The sequence below is a fragment of the Schistocerca gregaria genome, chromosome 5, assembly GCF_023897955.1.
Source record: "Schistocerca gregaria isolate iqSchGreg1 chromosome 5, iqSchGreg1.2, whole genome shotgun sequence".
Lineage (NCBI taxonomy): Eukaryota > Metazoa > Arthropoda > Insecta > Orthoptera > Acrididae > Schistocerca > Schistocerca gregaria.
Genome location: NC_064924.1, coordinates 386,009,083 through 386,026,333, shown reverse-complemented (window position 1 = coordinate 386,026,333; position 17,251 = coordinate 386,009,083). Strand labels below are relative to the sequence as shown.

The 17,251-nt window shown below is 36.2% G+C and overlaps 1 protein-coding gene across 1 annotated transcript in view; it reads left to right on the top strand.

The window, feature by feature from the left end:
* The first annotated feature begins 1,305 nt into the window (after window positions 1-1,305).
* The window catches only part of LOC126272581 (F-box only protein 28), an 85,740-nt gene continuing 69,794 nt past the window's right edge, over window positions 1,306-17,251 (top strand). The window contains exon 1 of the mRNA XM_049975507.1: window positions 1,306-1,528. Within this exon, the coding sequence (XP_049831464.1) occupies window positions 1,409-1,528 (120 nt within the window). The 5' untranslated portion in view covers window positions 1,306-1,408. The remainder of the gene's footprint in view (window positions 1,529-17,251) is intronic.

The following is a 17,251-nucleotide window of genomic DNA, read 5'->3' as shown; positions in this document are numbered from 1 at the left end:
CAGACTACTAAATTAAACTAATCTTTTCTTTTTTGGCGTTCTTGGAGACTTGTCAGGATTAGTTTTCGTAAATTTTACCATTCTCTTCATACTCGACACACTTCGTCCTGTGTACTTAGCAGCTCTCTTCCCCGCCTGTGAAAGCGGGTGGAACAATTTCTTCTGCTATTTTTCTTCTTTGCTGCACTTTATGACAATCAGCACTATTTTACGTGCTTGGCTACGCAACATTTTCACCCCCTTTGCATTTAGGAGTGGAAGGAGTTAACAACCCCCCTAGAAGGACCAGCATCACTCATTACGAAACAAGTTTAAAAACAGTATTTACTCACAACATAAAACTCAACACACCGAAGGCAACACAGATTGACAACAACAATTACAATATTGCCCAGCACCTATATTAGACAAAGGTTAGCAAACATCCGAAACAAATGAATATCGGATCAAAGTCGTACACTGTCTTTCGACTTTGGTCGATTTCAGTGATCTCTTGAGCGATTAATATTGATATACATCAGACGATTCTTCTCCTCCCGCAAGTGATGGACACTGACTGATACAGTCGGAGAAAGAAATGTTCCTTTAAACAAAGTTCACTCTGCCATTTACAGGTTTCCCACTAATCTTCATCTGGCAACTTGGAAACGTTTGTACGGCAGCTGTCATCATACTGAAGTGTCACGCCTGCCACATTCCATCAAACTAATCGTTTTACCAAGATCCTTTGTAAACAAGAAATAATCCAGTGAACGAATGCTGCTCCAATCCTCGCAATCTGAAGTTGTTAAATTTGAGCCCTTAACCTCTTGTGGTGAACTGAGCGTATTTTTGTAGCAAGAATAGAACACGAAAGCCTTAAGAGAAAGGTGCACTTCATGTTCTATAACTTGGATAATATAAACAGTACAGTCCAAGCAGAAAGCAGAAACAATGAATGCATACTTTTAGAAGAGGGGTTTCACAGAAAACAGAACTAGGTGCCACAGTAGGAGGGAACAGAAAATACAAAGTTCAATCTGTCTACATAACTAAAGGGTACAGCACTGAGCCACATCCTCTACTGTAGATGTACACCTCTCTTCAGCTATTTCCAGCGCTTTTGGTTCGTCTACATTTTGTTTGACGAAAAAGGTAATTGCAAGTAAGTTGCAAAATAAAACTGTTGCTGAGAAACGGTGTTTGAATTATCAAATCTCACACATAAATGTAATAGGCCCCCTCAGCTCACTTAAAGGAACTAAAATACTGACCACGCCCCACGGTATAATGTACGCATGCGCTCACCAAACTTATACCAAATATTATCTTTGTCCGTGTGTTAAAGGGAAAGGGACGATGCATCTGCGACACATACACAAAAGAAATAGAAGTTGATGTTTTGCTAGATGTTGACGTTTTGATCATTATGAATGAACGTAAAGAAGTGTGTGCTGAAGAAATAAGGGCGTTACATGATTTGCCTGACATAGTGTTGGAAAAGATTTTTTTATATCTGAGTTATGATGAGATCGCAAAAAAGAGACAAGTGAGTCCTTCCAACAATTATTGATTTTTACTAAATGTTGGTTATGAAGACATTTCGGATAATCTGGCCGTCATTGAATAAAGAGTTACCGTGAATTTAATATAGAACAGTGACGCGTTTAGACAAAAATGCGAAGAATTTAATTATATTACCCAGAAGCATGACGCAGTTGTGTTTAAATTGTTCATGTGAAGTACCCTTCACCATCAAGAATTCCAAAACTATTTATAATTAATAAATATTTAAATTCTGCGCATAGCGACCTGTTTTGTTTATGCTGGTGTTTCCTACAGTATACCAGTGCCCTACAAAAACTGCAACTTTTGTTGGATTTTCAGTTCAAAGTGTAACAAGGCGTTTGTGAAGGCTGTCAGTTAAACAGGAGTGCAGTGGGCCAAAATTGCATGCGGATATCTTTTTTTTTTTTTTTTTTTAATCTTGTAGATGCATGCACTGTGTATTACGATTTGGAATTTAGCCTATCTACTTCAATGTGGCTAAGGCCTAACATTTAAAAAACTGTTATTATAAGGTGTGAAACATAACCTCTTTTTGTACGTATTTCCCACTAACTGCCTAGCCCTTGATCTAGGCTAGCGACATTGACAAGCCACAAAAATCTTAAACCCCCCCCCCCCCCCCCCCCCACACACACACACACAAAAAACACTAAACCTTTTTTCCTTAAATCTATCTTGAACTAGACTAACTCACATATGTTATGTTTAGTACCATTTTCAGTGACAGAAGTTGCTTAGGTAAGTGAGGATTTGAAAACCAACATCAATTAAAAAAAAAAAAAAAAAGATGTTCAGCCTGATACAGGCAATCTATTTTCCAACTATAGTTCAGAGAAAAAAACTGCACAGTTAGAAACCATATCATTATGTTAATTATTCTGTCATTGATTACTATTACCAAGTATTATGGGCACAGTTTTACAAAAATTAGTAATGGCTTATGTTGTTGTGACACAAAGATAGTAGCTAATACTGAAAGGAATCAAGGCAGAGGAATATCTCCAAGTACTTAACAAAATATTTAGATATAGTCCATTGTCAATGAAGACTTTTAAACCCACTCCTGAAGGACAAATTTGGTAACAATATAGACAAGCTTAATGACAAATATAATACATTTCTGCAGACTTTAATGTTTTTTCTTGGATAACTGCTTCTCATTAGAAAATTGCAGGCAGATACACAGTACTAGTAAGCAACCAGTCTACAATTGATTGCATTAGGATATCATGTAGAAGAAAATGGGAACTTCATGATAATATTAGGGACAGTCCTAGCCCAGTTAAATATTTACACAACTGACAGTACTGCAAATTGTGAAGAGAGTCGCCAGAAAGGTTAAATCAATGCATTGCACCTAGAGAATAAAAGTCTTTCAGAACAAAAATAAAACTATATGTTAAATTGTGAAAGAAGTATCAGGGCAGAATGTGATGGTGCTCAACATATTACCTGTGTTTTGTATGAGAATAAAATGTTAATGATGCTAGTCAGCCATTAAAAAAGTTTATTGGTAGAGATGAATATGCCACTAAACATGACAGATGATTCAGAAATTTTTCTCGTTGTCAATCACACAAGCATTATTGTGAAATATGTGAAATGGAATGTCAATGGTCTAGCTAAAAGGTAATTGATAACATCGGAATTGGGTTTCAGAGAACAGATAACACCTAAGTGCAACAAAACACTATGCATATTGTTTCTGACCTGGTACATTTATATAAGGGAAATTTTACAGTCACAAGGTGGTCAGTCATATAAATCAAACATTTAAATTCTTAGGAGTGAGGGTGAAAGGAAAGTTTTCTGGGAAGTATGACATGCCTGCAGATGGTTCTGGGTGAATAAGTATCATAAATAAACAAAAAAGAAGTAAGTGCTGTGAATGTTTTCTTAAGGTATTTGTCTGGACCATAGCCTTGTACAGAAGTGATATTAAACAAATCAGACAAGAAGGAAATATAAGCTTTTGAAGTGTGGTGCTGCAGAATAATGCTGAAGTTAGATCAAATGACTCGTCACAATTGTCAGCTGCAACTTGATTCCAAATATGCAGGACTTCTTTCTGTGTAGAATGAGCATTTCAACTCAGCTTATGGATGTGTTTCTGATGACTGGATGGACCAATCCTGTCATAAAACTTGCACCCACACAAATCACACTGAGTGGTTGGAGGAGAGCTTGCTTCTCACTTGATTTCTTCTTCAAACAAATTGACAGTGGTGGACGTAGTGTTCCTCCACAGTAAACTGTCAACAGCACATTCTTCCCATGTTTGTATATTTACAGCATTCATTTTCATGATGTGTTTCAGCTGGTCCTTAAAGCACTTACGTGGAGCTCCATGAGGTCTACTACTAGAGCAGAGTTTGCCATAAATGACTTGGCGTGGGTGCCTGGTAGTACTCATACGGTGAACATGGCCTGACCATTTCAGTTGATGAGAGATGATGGTTGACTCAGTGCTGTTTAGATGCCCTTTTTCAAGAAACACTGTGTTGGTCACATAGTCCTCCCACTTAATGTTCAAGATGCATCTCATTTTTTGTTGATGGAAGCACTCAGGTTTCTTGATATCATAGCGATATTGTGTCCAAAGTCACAGCCATTCAGGAGTGTGGAAATAGCCACAGCTGTGAACACTGTGAGTTTAGTATGCAGCTTTACGTTTTCATTCATGAAGACTCTGCATTAACTGTCCGAATGCCGCATAGGCAGCCCCAATTCTTTTATTAACATCCTGTTCATAGATAGGTCATCAGGCAAGATGTGTTCAAGATATGAAAATTGATCAACCAGCTTCAGTGTTGTATGTTAAGATGTAGGCATTGAACTCAGGAAGAGTTCATCTCAGGGCAGTTTGTGCGAGTACCTTCGGTATTTTTTCTCCTTTTCATTCTTTCTTTTATACATTGATGGTAATACTGTGATTCTGTCATCCAGGTAACCTGGGAACATCTTTTTGAACGAAGTCTTGCCAGAGTGAATAGACCTCCACCTAAACAAAACTTCATCTCCATGCTTTGATTGTTTATAGGTAATTCGTATAGCTATTTGTACAGCTCGATAGCCATGTACAGAGCAAATAATGTTGGAACAAGCACACAGCCGTATTTCAAAGTCTGAGTGGTTGAGAATGAATCCAATGCAGAGTTACTATGAAGAACCTGTCGAGACAAGCCATCATGAAGAGCTTGAAGCAATTCCATGTAGCATTCAGGACATCCAAAGTGTCTCAGTACTTTGCACATAGCAGATCTAGGTACTGAGTCAAAGGCTTTTTCCAGATCATATAAAAACTAAGTTTAGCGGCTTCTGTTGTTATCTGCATTTGTCATGATGTCTAGCACAGAAGGTCATATTTGTTGTGCCTCTGGAGATTCAGAAGCCGCATTGAGATTCAGGCAAAAACCTCTCTGAAATAATATGGGGCCGAATTAATAAAATTATTGCAAGAATTTTACCTGCAATTGTCACTAGCAATATACCATAGTAGTTCCTACATGCACCACAGTTGTCATTCTTGAAGCTAGTGATAACAGTGACATGCTTCAAGTTGTCAGGTACTTCTAAAATTTCCCTAATTAAGAGGATGAGTGTAAGAAGCTTAGTCTTCAAAGATATACCTCAATTTTGTATCAGTTCCAGAGGAGTGTTATCTATAGGACCAGGAACCTTTATTGGTCTTAGTCGATTGAATGCTTTGGTAAAGTTCCTGTATGTCGGTGGAACTGCCATCAATAATTGTTGCAGTTACTGACGGACATTACAGTGAAAGTCATAAGCAACTTTGGAGGCATGATTCAGAAGTGTGGAGAAATGTTCTTTCCAATGCTCCAAGATTTTTTTCACAATCAGTTAAGGTCATAGAGTTGTCAGTAGGTTTCAGTGTCCCTGATGAGGCTCATATTGGCTCTTATATCTCCTATCTGCGTGTATAGAAGTTTTGCAGTCTTTGGACATCAGGTAGTCTTTGCAGTTCTTCAACTTTTTAATGCTTCCAGTTACTCTTGATTTCTTTAATTTGTGTGTCACATTTACTTTTAAGTTCTATTAAGTATTATTGTTCCATGCTAGAAGGTGGATCTTGAAAAAAGGATAGATGGTTTTCGTGTTTGGCATTGATCAGACACAATTTTTTCATTATTTTTAATCAGACCAGTAGTGCCTTTTTTTCTGCACAGAACCAATTGTTTCCCCAGGTGACTCAGCAGTGACCTCCTGAAGTGTGGCCACTCCTGTTTTGCATTATTAGTGCTGGCTGGATGACTAGCTAGCTTATTTGAGACTACATTCCAGTAATCTCTAGTAGTGCATTTAATTTGAAGTGTAAAAGTGTCGTATTTCCGTCTGGCAGGTTGTTGATTGATCTTTTTGGGCTAAAAGGAACATATGATCATTGAAATTACTTGTGGTTCTAATGACAAGGACATCATTTTTTTTTTCACTGCCTGCTGATGCAGTAGCTCCATACTTAACAGTCATATACAACAACTCGCAACAGAAGATCTATACGCACAAACTGGAAAGTTACACAGATCACACCAATGTCCAAGAAAGGCAATAGGAGTAATGCGCTAAATAACAGCTCCATAACATTAAAATTGATATGCAGCAGGATTTTCTAACATGTTATGAATTACCTCAAAGACACATAGTCAACACAAATTTAGAAAACAACATTCTTGTGAAACAGTACTAGCTCTTTACTCTCACAAAGTGTTGAGTGGTATCGACGAGGGATTTCAGATTGATTTGGTATTTCTAGATTTCCAGAAGGCTTTTGACGCCATACATCACAAGTGGCTGTAATCAAATTGCGCATTTACTGAATATTGTTTTAGTTACGCGACTGTGATTTCCTGCCAGAGAGATACAGTTTATAGTAATTGACGGAAAGTCATCGAGTAAAACAGAAGTGACTTTTGACATTCCCCATGGTAGTGTTATAGGCCTTCTGTTGTTCCTTATGTATAAATGATTTAGAATACATGTCATCAGAAGATCAAAACCAATTGAAAAACCATTTAGATAAGATATCTATATGGTGGGAAAATTGGCAATTGATCCCAAATAATGAAAAGGGCGAGGTCATCCACATAAATGCTAAAAGGAATCCATTAAACTTCAGTTACATTATAAATCAATCAAATCTAAAGGCTCCAAATTCAACTAAATACCAAGGATTTACAGTTGCAAGCAACTTAAATTGGAAGTAACACGTAGAAAATGTTGTGGGGAAGGTGAACCAAAGACTGCATTTTATTGGCAGAACTCTATGAAGGTACAATAGATCTACTAAAGAGACTGCCTACACCATGCTTATCCATCATCTTTTGGAGTACCTGTGCTGTGGGGGATCATTACCAGGTGGGATTAATGGAGTACATTGAGAAAATTCGAAGAAGAACAGCACATGTTGTGCTACTGAGAAATAGGGAGAGGATATCATGGACATGATACAGGATTTGAGGTGGACATCATGAAAACAAAGGCATTTCTCGTTGTTGCTGGATCTTCTCACAAAATTTCAAATCAACAACTTTCTCTTCAGAATTCGAAAATACTTTGTTGACACTGACTCACATAAGGAGAAATGATCGTCACAGAATAAACAGGGGAAATCAGAGCTCACACAGGAAGATATAAGCACTCATTTTTTCCACACACTCTTCAAGAATGGAATAATAGGGAGCTGGTGTGAAGGTGACTCAAAAAACCCTGTGTCAGGCACTGAAGTGTGATTTGCAGAGTGGCTATACAGTTTTTGGATGTAGATGTAGAAGGGTGTGCCAGTGCTGCGAGCAGGGACGCATCCGAGTGCTCGTGTAGCACGTAGGCAGCAGCAGCTGAGTGTTAGGGATAGGGGGCTCATGTTTAGCATATAGAACAAGGAGCAATAGACCATTGGTATTGCAGTTGCCAGATCCTTTCTTCCTTATCACATTGCTCCCCAACTGATGATTCAACCAATTCTGGCATTGAAATCACCAAATACTAAGAGCTGGTCTCTAGGCGGTACTTTGGTGATGGTTGTGCTCAGCAGGTTGTAGAATTTGTCTTTAGTGTCTACATCAGCATTGAAGGTGGGAATGTATGCAGAGATAAGTCATAAATGCACCTTCAGAGAGTGGGATTTTCAAAGACTATTCTTTCGCTGACAGCAGTTGGAGTTAGGTGATGATCATTCACAAGTTAGTCTTCACAGCAAACTGAAGACCATGCGTGTGACATTCTCCTTCATCTTTTCCCATCCAGAAGATGGCATAAACTGAACTCAACTCTGTAATTTTACTTACACTTGACAACCTGGCAATGTTCATTCAACCAGGCTCATGTATGAAAAGTGCTGTTCTGCTCTCAGGCCTGTCATTTTATTTCAAATGTAAAGTAATATTTTATTAGTCTGTATCTTAGTCTCAAAATTGATGTCGCCTATGTCACAGTCTTTGATTGTATGAGGCATGTTATGTGGTAATAAAAATTTGATTTGAAACCAAATAATGTTCAATCATTCCAGGTTCCTATTAGTAAGGGCTCTGTAAATGATCAAACAATTTGTCAAATTTTATTATGTTTGCCAAATATTTGATTGTGTACAGCCCTGTTGCACATGTTTGTCAAACATAAAGTGTGTTCGACATATTTACCGTGAATTTTATTGGATGGAAAATTTGTCAAGGTGGTGAAAGTTGTTTGTGCTGATGTTTCACCACTTATGTTTAATGGAAAATAGTTGTATTACAATTTTTCTCACTGTATCAAAAGTTTTCACACCTATGGGAACTATGATCAAGGATAAAAACAAAATAACATTGGCAATTACTAAAATGGTAGAGCCTTCACATCTGTCCTTTAACATACAAGGAGGAGTCCAATAATAGGAGGAGTGCTGTAATAAAACTCTGGTTCCTCCATGGACAATGTAGGCTAAATGTTTCCACTTTGTGATATTTTAACTCGCAGAAAGTTGACGTATTCATCAGGTATCGAGTGCTATATTTCCTTTAACAGGTTTTCATGTGCATATTTCTCTCATTTTAAACCATTCTCTGGGACAGCATTTTGTTTTCTCCTCATCCTCCTCCAAACACAGTGCTAGAGTTAATGTTAGAAACCCTTTATCTGTGTTTGTAGCCATTCCCACTATTGTCAAAATACAGCATACATGAACAGCCTCTACTTGAAAAGTGAGGTTAAATTGACAAATTTTGTTGGAATGTGTGTGGGCTCGTTCGACAAATCCACAGCTAGGTAGAAGCAAATTTGAAAAACAAGTCTGATCCTTTATGAGAGTCTTTAGAGCTTTGGTAATCTTCATTTTTTCGAGTGCATGCGGGGAGACCCGCTGAGTGTGGTGCAGCCTCTCAGCCGGCTGAGAGTGTGACTCCCGATGTTTAGTCCACATTTTGTATTGCCTTCCCCATTCAGAGTGGGAAGTGGTGATCCTAGATAGGCCTGCCCAAACACAAATTCAGGAACTAATTCCTGAGTAGGCATTGGGACTCTCAAAAAAAGATGACTGTCACACATCTGCTGCCTATCTGATGAGCTAGAGTTTTCCAGTTTTACCTGAAAACCTGCTTCCACCATCCTTATCTCATTGCCATTTGACTTTAGTTGAAGTTTTGACAGCAGAAAAAATTGCCCCAAGTGGGTTTTGTTAAAAGTGGATCTCAGCTTGCAAGGAAGTGATCCACACACTATGATCTGAGAACTATACTCTGCAGCTCAAAAGAAATGAGATATACAGGTTCTAGGATTGGGACTGCTGCAGACTTGAAATGCAATTGACTTGCACCTTCACACCCAGTCCATCTGGTGTGACCCCATCTACCTCTATGACTGTTGAGAATCATAAAAAGGAGATTTCTCCTCCACCTGTTTGACCAAAAACACAGGCTTGCTTCATCTGTCAACTCCACCATTCTGATGTCTCTATCTCCCCTTTGCTGCCATTGAAGTCTTCACTGTACTGTGGCAAGGGGGCCCCATGAGGTATTGTTACCAAGGCCAGGTGAACTATGGTTTTTTAACTAGATGTTACTCCCGTCCCGCCTTTCTCAACGAGATTGAACTGGCTATGGCTGCATTAGATCAAATAAACAGCGAGAATGTAATGAATTAAACTGGGAAAAAAGGAAATTTATTGCACAACTTGAGTAAAAGAAGACTACAGGTGATAGGACACAGTGAGACATGTAGAGAGGAATAATCAATTTGGTATTGGTGTTGTATGTGGGATTTAAGAATAGTAAAGAGTGATGAGCACTTGCATACAGTAAGCATGTTCAAATGGATTTAGGTTGTAGTAGTAATGCAGAGATGAAGAGGCCTGCACAGGGTAGACAGATGAGGAGAGAGGCATTAAACCAGTCTTCAAACTTGAGACCACAGTACGACATAAAGCATTGTGCAAAAAAGTGAGCACTATTCAGCAGATGTCAACAGGATTCCAGCAGAAAAAAAGAGTGAGAAACACCCACGTCTTCAAAACTTATTTGAGCTGAAAGCTTTGTTGTGACTCACTCCTTTTCTGTACAAGAGGTCCTTGTAGTAGTTATGAAGTTTTCTCTATAATTTGTAACAATTTTATTGTGTTTTTCATAATTATTTATTTTCTTTTGTGTGTAAAAGTTCTAATTAGCATTTTGTAAACTAAGCCATTGTACTGACTCCTTCTATGACTGAGTAACTTCAGTTTGCTTGGTTTCTCAGGATGTGATAAATAAATAAAATTTATGAAAAGGATTAATTTGAGCTAATAGCCCTAACCTTTTCCATTTAGACCTACACTCAAACCTCCAGATATCAGACACTCAATTCGGTTGCAAACGTTGTATGTCGTGTCGATAGAGTATCAACTAAAACACCAATATAGTTTGTGATGTGTGCTGTTGTCCAGTAGAACATGTGCAAATGGTAATTAAAAGTAACACCAGAACTGTGGAGTGTAGGAAAAGCATATCTTTGAGCCATGAGTGGGAATGTCTCTGGTAGGTGAGTTGGTAGAACATCAGATGGGTCCCGAGTTTGAAACCCACTGATGGTGTTTTTTCAAAAAGTTTACTCATGAAATTGTTATATGGCAGAACATTTTTATGATATGTAAAATGACCTTTCGGAATTTGTAGCAATGTTCTTTTGGCAGTCTACTTTCGCTTAGTTAGTTGAAAGTAGCAAACCTATAACATATATTTGCAAAGGTAACAGCACTCCTATCTATACATATGTACTCTATATGTTTGCTACTTTCAACCAACGAAGCAAAAGGAGACTGGCAAAAGAAAATTGCTACAAACTCTGAAACATTCTCCCATATAACAATTTCACATGTAAACCGTTAAAAAAAAAGGCATCTTCAGTACGATGATCTGTTGTTCTACCAACTTGCCTACCTGATATCTTCAACTTCACAGCTCACAGATAGTTTTCCCTATACTAAGTAGTTCTGGTGTCACTTTTAATTACCATTTATTCATCTTCTACTGGAAGACAGCATACCGAACGAGCTAAATCAGTGTTTTGGTTGATCCCCTAGTGACACACAATATTTGGTACCGATCTGTGTCTGACATCTGGAGGTTTGGGTGTGACAAGACTGTTCATTCAATTGACTGGAATCTGTGCGCATTTAAACTGAAGCTTTGTTTGGAACCTATGAATTGAAAAGATTTTACACTAGGCTAGTTATTTGTTTGTTCTATGGATCATAATTATGATCTCAGACCGTGATGTGGAACAGGCCTGTTAGTATATATTCTTTGGAGTAGTTGTCAAGTAGATATGATTCCAGCTTGTGTTTGATGTTCATTTTATCATCTATTAGAGTCTTCACCATATTTTATGGGTAAATGATGAAATTCTTTTGTATCTGAGTTCCTCACTCCTCTCTGTGCCACACAAAGGCTAAATGATTAACAGTTTATATAATTCCTTCTTTTGATTTTAGTTGCATGAATGTTGACGTTATTTTTATACTACGATTGATTCTTCACTATAAACAAAAAATACATATTTTTTTTATCATGGGGTGGACTTTAAAATTACTAAAATGTTGAAGTAAGTTCTAAATGTGACTTCCTGACTATGCAGATGTGTGCAACGCCAGCTGTTATAAATGTAGTGTTTGATCTAGAGTAATTTCACAACAAGCAGATCGATTTTCCCATCTTGAATTTCAATGAATTTTTGCACAGAAGTTCCCAGTACAATAAAACTAACTAGTGAAAAATTTGAATTCAGGACATCAGAAATTCATGATTTAGGGGGCCAGGGGGTTGGGGCATTGAAAAGTCATGTGAGGACTACTATAGACTTAAATTGAAACTAATAGTGATGAAGTGCATCAAACTCAAGTATCACTCAGCACACTATTTAAATTTCAAGCTCTCTTCATAGACTTCATGCTACATAATATCAAAGTGTGACAAGAAATTAACTGTGACAATTTTTCAGTTATTTTGTTAGTGCAGTAACTTTTTTGGAAACATGAATATAGAGTGCCCTCTAGCAATTGCACAAGAAAGTTACTTGTTATCAGTTGTATCAAGCTGTGACAGTCTTACATGAATATTCTAGAAGTTACTGTCTAGAAATGTGCCATCTAAAATTTTCGCCGGTAATAAATACACATTTCGATATTATACTGTTAAACATTACCTATATTTACGTTGCATGATAAGAAGAAGAAGCTATTCTTTTATGAGAAAAGGTTTGTTTGTGTTAGAGATCGTGAGCTTAAGGTTAAAAAATGAGCTTGAAAATGATTTCAAATATTTGCAAATCATTGTTATACATAGTGTGTCTTCTCCTGCTGACATTTGGTGAGTAGATTTTTTTTAATCCATCCAGTATTTGATAGATTTTAGTTACATTCAGACACTGTATTTTTTAGATGTAGTAATTTTTAATATTGATCTCTATTTGATGATAAAGTAGAAATGTTTACATCTGTTGCAATTCAGGGTGGAGAAAATAAATAATAATAATAAAAAAATAGACCATGTTGTCAGTTTCCTATACATGATTGTCCAGATGGACTTCAAGTACTATGTATGCTGCATTTTAATTGTTAATGGCAGTCTAGTGTTCAAGGAAGTAGTTTTTGGTGTCTACCATTGACAATTAGTACACAGCGCACTTTAGCCAGTGTGTGTGTGTGTGTGTGTGTGTGTGTGTGTGTGTGTGTGTGTGTGTGTGTGTGTGTGTGTGCATCCGTGGGGGGGCAGATAACTTCATCTCCTTTTTTAATTGTAAGCAGTTTGTTGTAAAGCAAACAATGAAAATAGCACCATTCTATTTACTAGGATGTTTCAGGGTGTTCTAAACACAAGTGTGTCTAATTAAAATTTATTTGGTGTGAGGGTAAGTGGATCTAGAGTTAGGTCCTGACTTACCAATTGCAAAATTGGTTGTTTGGAAATGTTGGAATGTCATTTAACCTTTTTCAATAATTGTAAAAAATGGACCCTTTAACTTAATGCATTCCAGTCTGATCAACAAAGACTGCTGATATTATGTTGTGGTCATAGCCACAAATCAGATTCATGATCTGATTTCATAGTGAAACCTATTTCTCACTCAGTGACCTTACTAGCCTTTCATTGTGTGAATCATAAAATTCTACTTAACACACTAATGTTTTATGGCATTGGTTGCATCCCTCTTGCACAGATAGAATCTTAACTCCCTTACATTTAGCAGAGGGTCTCATTAACAGACTCTTATCACAGGCCTGAAAATAACCTAAGAATGGAGGAACATAACATGTGGAGTGCCACAGGGATCAGTACTGTTTCTTTCTAACCTGCACAAATGATCCTCCATTATCTTTAAATAAAGGCTCAAAAAATTTAATGTTTGCTAATGACACAAGCATGTTATCCAACAATTCAAACTCAGCCCCAAAGGATACTCAGATGATAGCCCAGCAGGGTTACAAATGGTACACAGCTAACAGTGTGGATCATAATCTCACAAAGACTTCTATTGTGGTGTTTCAAACAAGCTATTTTACCGTTTAATATGGAAAGTAGACATTAATGGTCATACACTGAATTTAACACATGGTATAAACCTTCTTTGGATCAGCTGGATAACAACTATAAATTGAGTTAGCACATGGATAAAGTCATCAAGAAGCATAGTTCAGTTTATTAAGCTCTTAGAATCACCTTTCATTGTATTGACCTAAAAATAAGAGTACAGCCTAATTTTTCATTTTATCATTCTCTGTTGTGTTATGGAATTATTTTCTGGATTATTACACCTTAGACATGGTTGAGCAATAAGAATGTTGTGTAAAGTGAACAACAGTACATCTTGCAGAAACATTTTTAAGGATCTTTGAATTCTTACACTCACTTCCCAATATATTCACCCCTTAAAGTTTTTTGTTGCTGATAATAAAAATTGGTTACAGCTGAAATTTGATACACATATTCACAGTAAATACACAAAAATAATTTTCATGTAAACTCCAGGTTCCAGAACAGAGTTATGTACTCTGGCGGTAACATATTGATTAAACTCCTGTCTAACATAATGCAAGAAACTGGGAATCACTACCAGTTTAAAAAAATTATTAAAAAATATCTGTGTGTCTGGACTCAGTGATATATTAGCTAGATTTATTTATTTATTTATTCTTTGCCCATGGACTCCAGCTGAAAATCTATCTGAGACTATTGTGCGTGTCATTCAATAGGCTATTAACATCAAACTTGATTTCATTATATATAAATGAAACGAACAATTAAACAGAAATAGTCCATAATCATACAAAGGTATTACATGTTTCACATTATATGTACACACAAATCCAAACAACGAACAGAAATGATAATTTTAAAGGTACATTTCAGTAATGATATAACATATTTAAACACCATCTTAGTATTCACTCAAACTATATATACATTTCTCTGTGAGATATAGTTTCAAATGATTTTTAAAACATTTTAGATCTGTTTCTTTTTTAATGATTTTGGGGAGTTTATTAAAAAAACCTTTTGCTTGCTTCTTCTGGGGCAGTCATAGACAGTTTAGATTTATGTTTATCATTTAGTAATTTTCATTTCCTCTTGTACCGCGTTTGTGTACATCTTTATTTAGGAGGTGTTTATCGCTTGACCTTACCGCCATTATGCTATGGTATATGTACAGTGAATATACTGTCATAATATTATAGTGTACAAAAGCTTGCCTACAGGTTTGTCTTGGTGGTATTTTTGCAATGCATCTCAACGGCCCTTTTCTGAATTGTGAATATTCTTTTTAGGTAGCCAGCTTGTGCACTTCCCCGTATATGAACTGAATAAGACAAGTCCGTAATACATTGATCTGAGGACTTTATCATCCACAGTCTTAGCTGTTTTATGCATGATGCAGATCTGTTTGTTTATCTTTTTACACAGTGCATCTATGTGCTCCCCCCATGCCAAATGTTTGTCTATTATAGTTGCTAGAAAATTTGTGCTGGTTACTTGTTTAATAATCTTTCCATTTTTATTAACATTTATATTATAATTTTCACTATGCTTGGTCTGAAATACTAAATTCATTGTTTTAGACTGATTCATAAACAGGTTGTTTTGTGTTAAATATTTATTTGCATTTTCAATAGTCAGGAGTGCTTCCTTCTCAAGCTCCTCCTTTGTGTCAGCTGTACAAATGATTGTTGTGTCATCAGCATACATTATAAGTTTCTGATTTATATAGCTAGGGAAGTTATTTACATAGAGTATAACTAGTATTGGCCCAAGCACAGACTCTTGCGGCACACCGTGTTTAACTGTTTGTAATTCTGATCTGTAGCTTGTTATATTTCCCCCACTAGTATGTCTGATTTCTGTGCATTGTTTCCTATTTGTAATGTATGATTTAAGTATGTCATAACATTTTCCTCTAATTCCATACTGATATAATTTCATCATTAATTTTGAGTGGTTCACACAATCAAATGTCTTAGATAGGTCCATAAAAATCCCACAAGCCTTTTGTTGCCTGTCAAGTAAATTAAGAATGTGCTCTATTATATATGTTGATGCTGTTTTTGTTGACTTCCCTTCTCTGAAACCATGTTGTGATGAATGCAGTATACTGTACTTTGTTATAAAACTTACAATTCTATTCTTTACTATCATTTCATAGATTTTAGCAAATATTGAAATCAATGATATTGGCCTGTAATTTCCTAATTCACCCCTGTTCCCTTTCTTAAATATTGGCTTCACTTATTTTCAGTGAATCTGGAAATATACCTTCTTCTATCGCAGCATTCAGCATGTGTGTCAATGTTTTTAATATACATTCTCTGCATTCCTTTGTGAGATGTGATGTGACACCATCCAAGCCAGATGAATGTTTAATTTTAAGTTGTTTTATTAGGTTTGACACTTCTGTATCTGTTGTAGGTATGAAAACCATAGTATGATTTGTATGTGGGGGGTTTAACAATTTACTTACTGCATTTGTTTTATTTTGTCTTATTAATTTGTCCGCTACAGTAATATAATATCTGTTAAAAGTATTGGCTATTTCTAGAGGGTTTGCGTTGCTTTTCCCACTCATCAGTGGGCAGATGTCCTCTGCCTGATTTGTTACTTTTCCTCTCTCTTCATTAATGAACGACCATAAACCTTTTGAGTAGTTCTTTCCCTTATCTATAGACATCTTGATGAATGATGCTTTAGTTTCTCTAATAAAACTACAGTACTCTTTCTTTTTTGTTTTATACAGTGTGTAGTAGGCCTCAGTATTTTTTTATTTTTATTTTTATTTTTATTTATTTTTTTTTTTTTTGTTTGTTTGTTTGGAGAGGTCATAATACACATTTCTGGCATGGATTACTTCTCCAGTCACCCGGCTTTTCTTTTTTTGTTGCTGTTTGACAAGCCTTTTACTAACAGGACATATAACATCATAGTAATAATAATTGAATAAAGAAAAAAACTGGTTCCATTTGGTGTTTGCATCTTTAGCTGCATTTATTGTTTCCCAGTTTTCTGCCTGTTAACATCTTTTTTTAGCAGATTTATGTTATGTTGGCAGTTCTGTCTTCTCATCTCCCATATCTTCTGCACCAAATCACTAGTCTTTATATTTATGTCTATCATGATTGCAAAATAGTCTGCTAATGTGGAGTTTATTACCTGTGTGTCACAATAGCATGTAGGAATATTTCTTATTACATGATCAATTATAGTTTCACTATGCTTTTTACTCTGGTTGGTTTATCTATTTTGATTTTTAGATTGTATATGCACAATAAGTCCAGTAGAGTCTTAGTATTGTCTGTATTTTTACTCGTGTCTATGTTCAGATCTCCTGTAATGATCAAATAAGCATATGTTTTTGAGAGGTGTTGGACTATATCTTCCAGCTGTTCAAAGAAGGTTTTAATTACACCATTGGTGATCGATACAAACCTAATACACAACATAAATTCCCAGCAATTTTAGTTTCCAGTGCTGTAGCTTCAAAGCTCAAGTCTTATTATAAAGCTATATGACAATAATGTGCTGTAAATAGGACTTACTATTTATAGATGTGGAAATATATTATTTGAAAAATACTTTTGGAATCAAGTAAATGTTAAGCTATGAATACAGCTAAATGGCAACTATGTAGTAAAACTGATGAGGCAACAGTTTTCTTATTAATTTACTTGATCCATCTTAGATGGCATTAGTGTGAG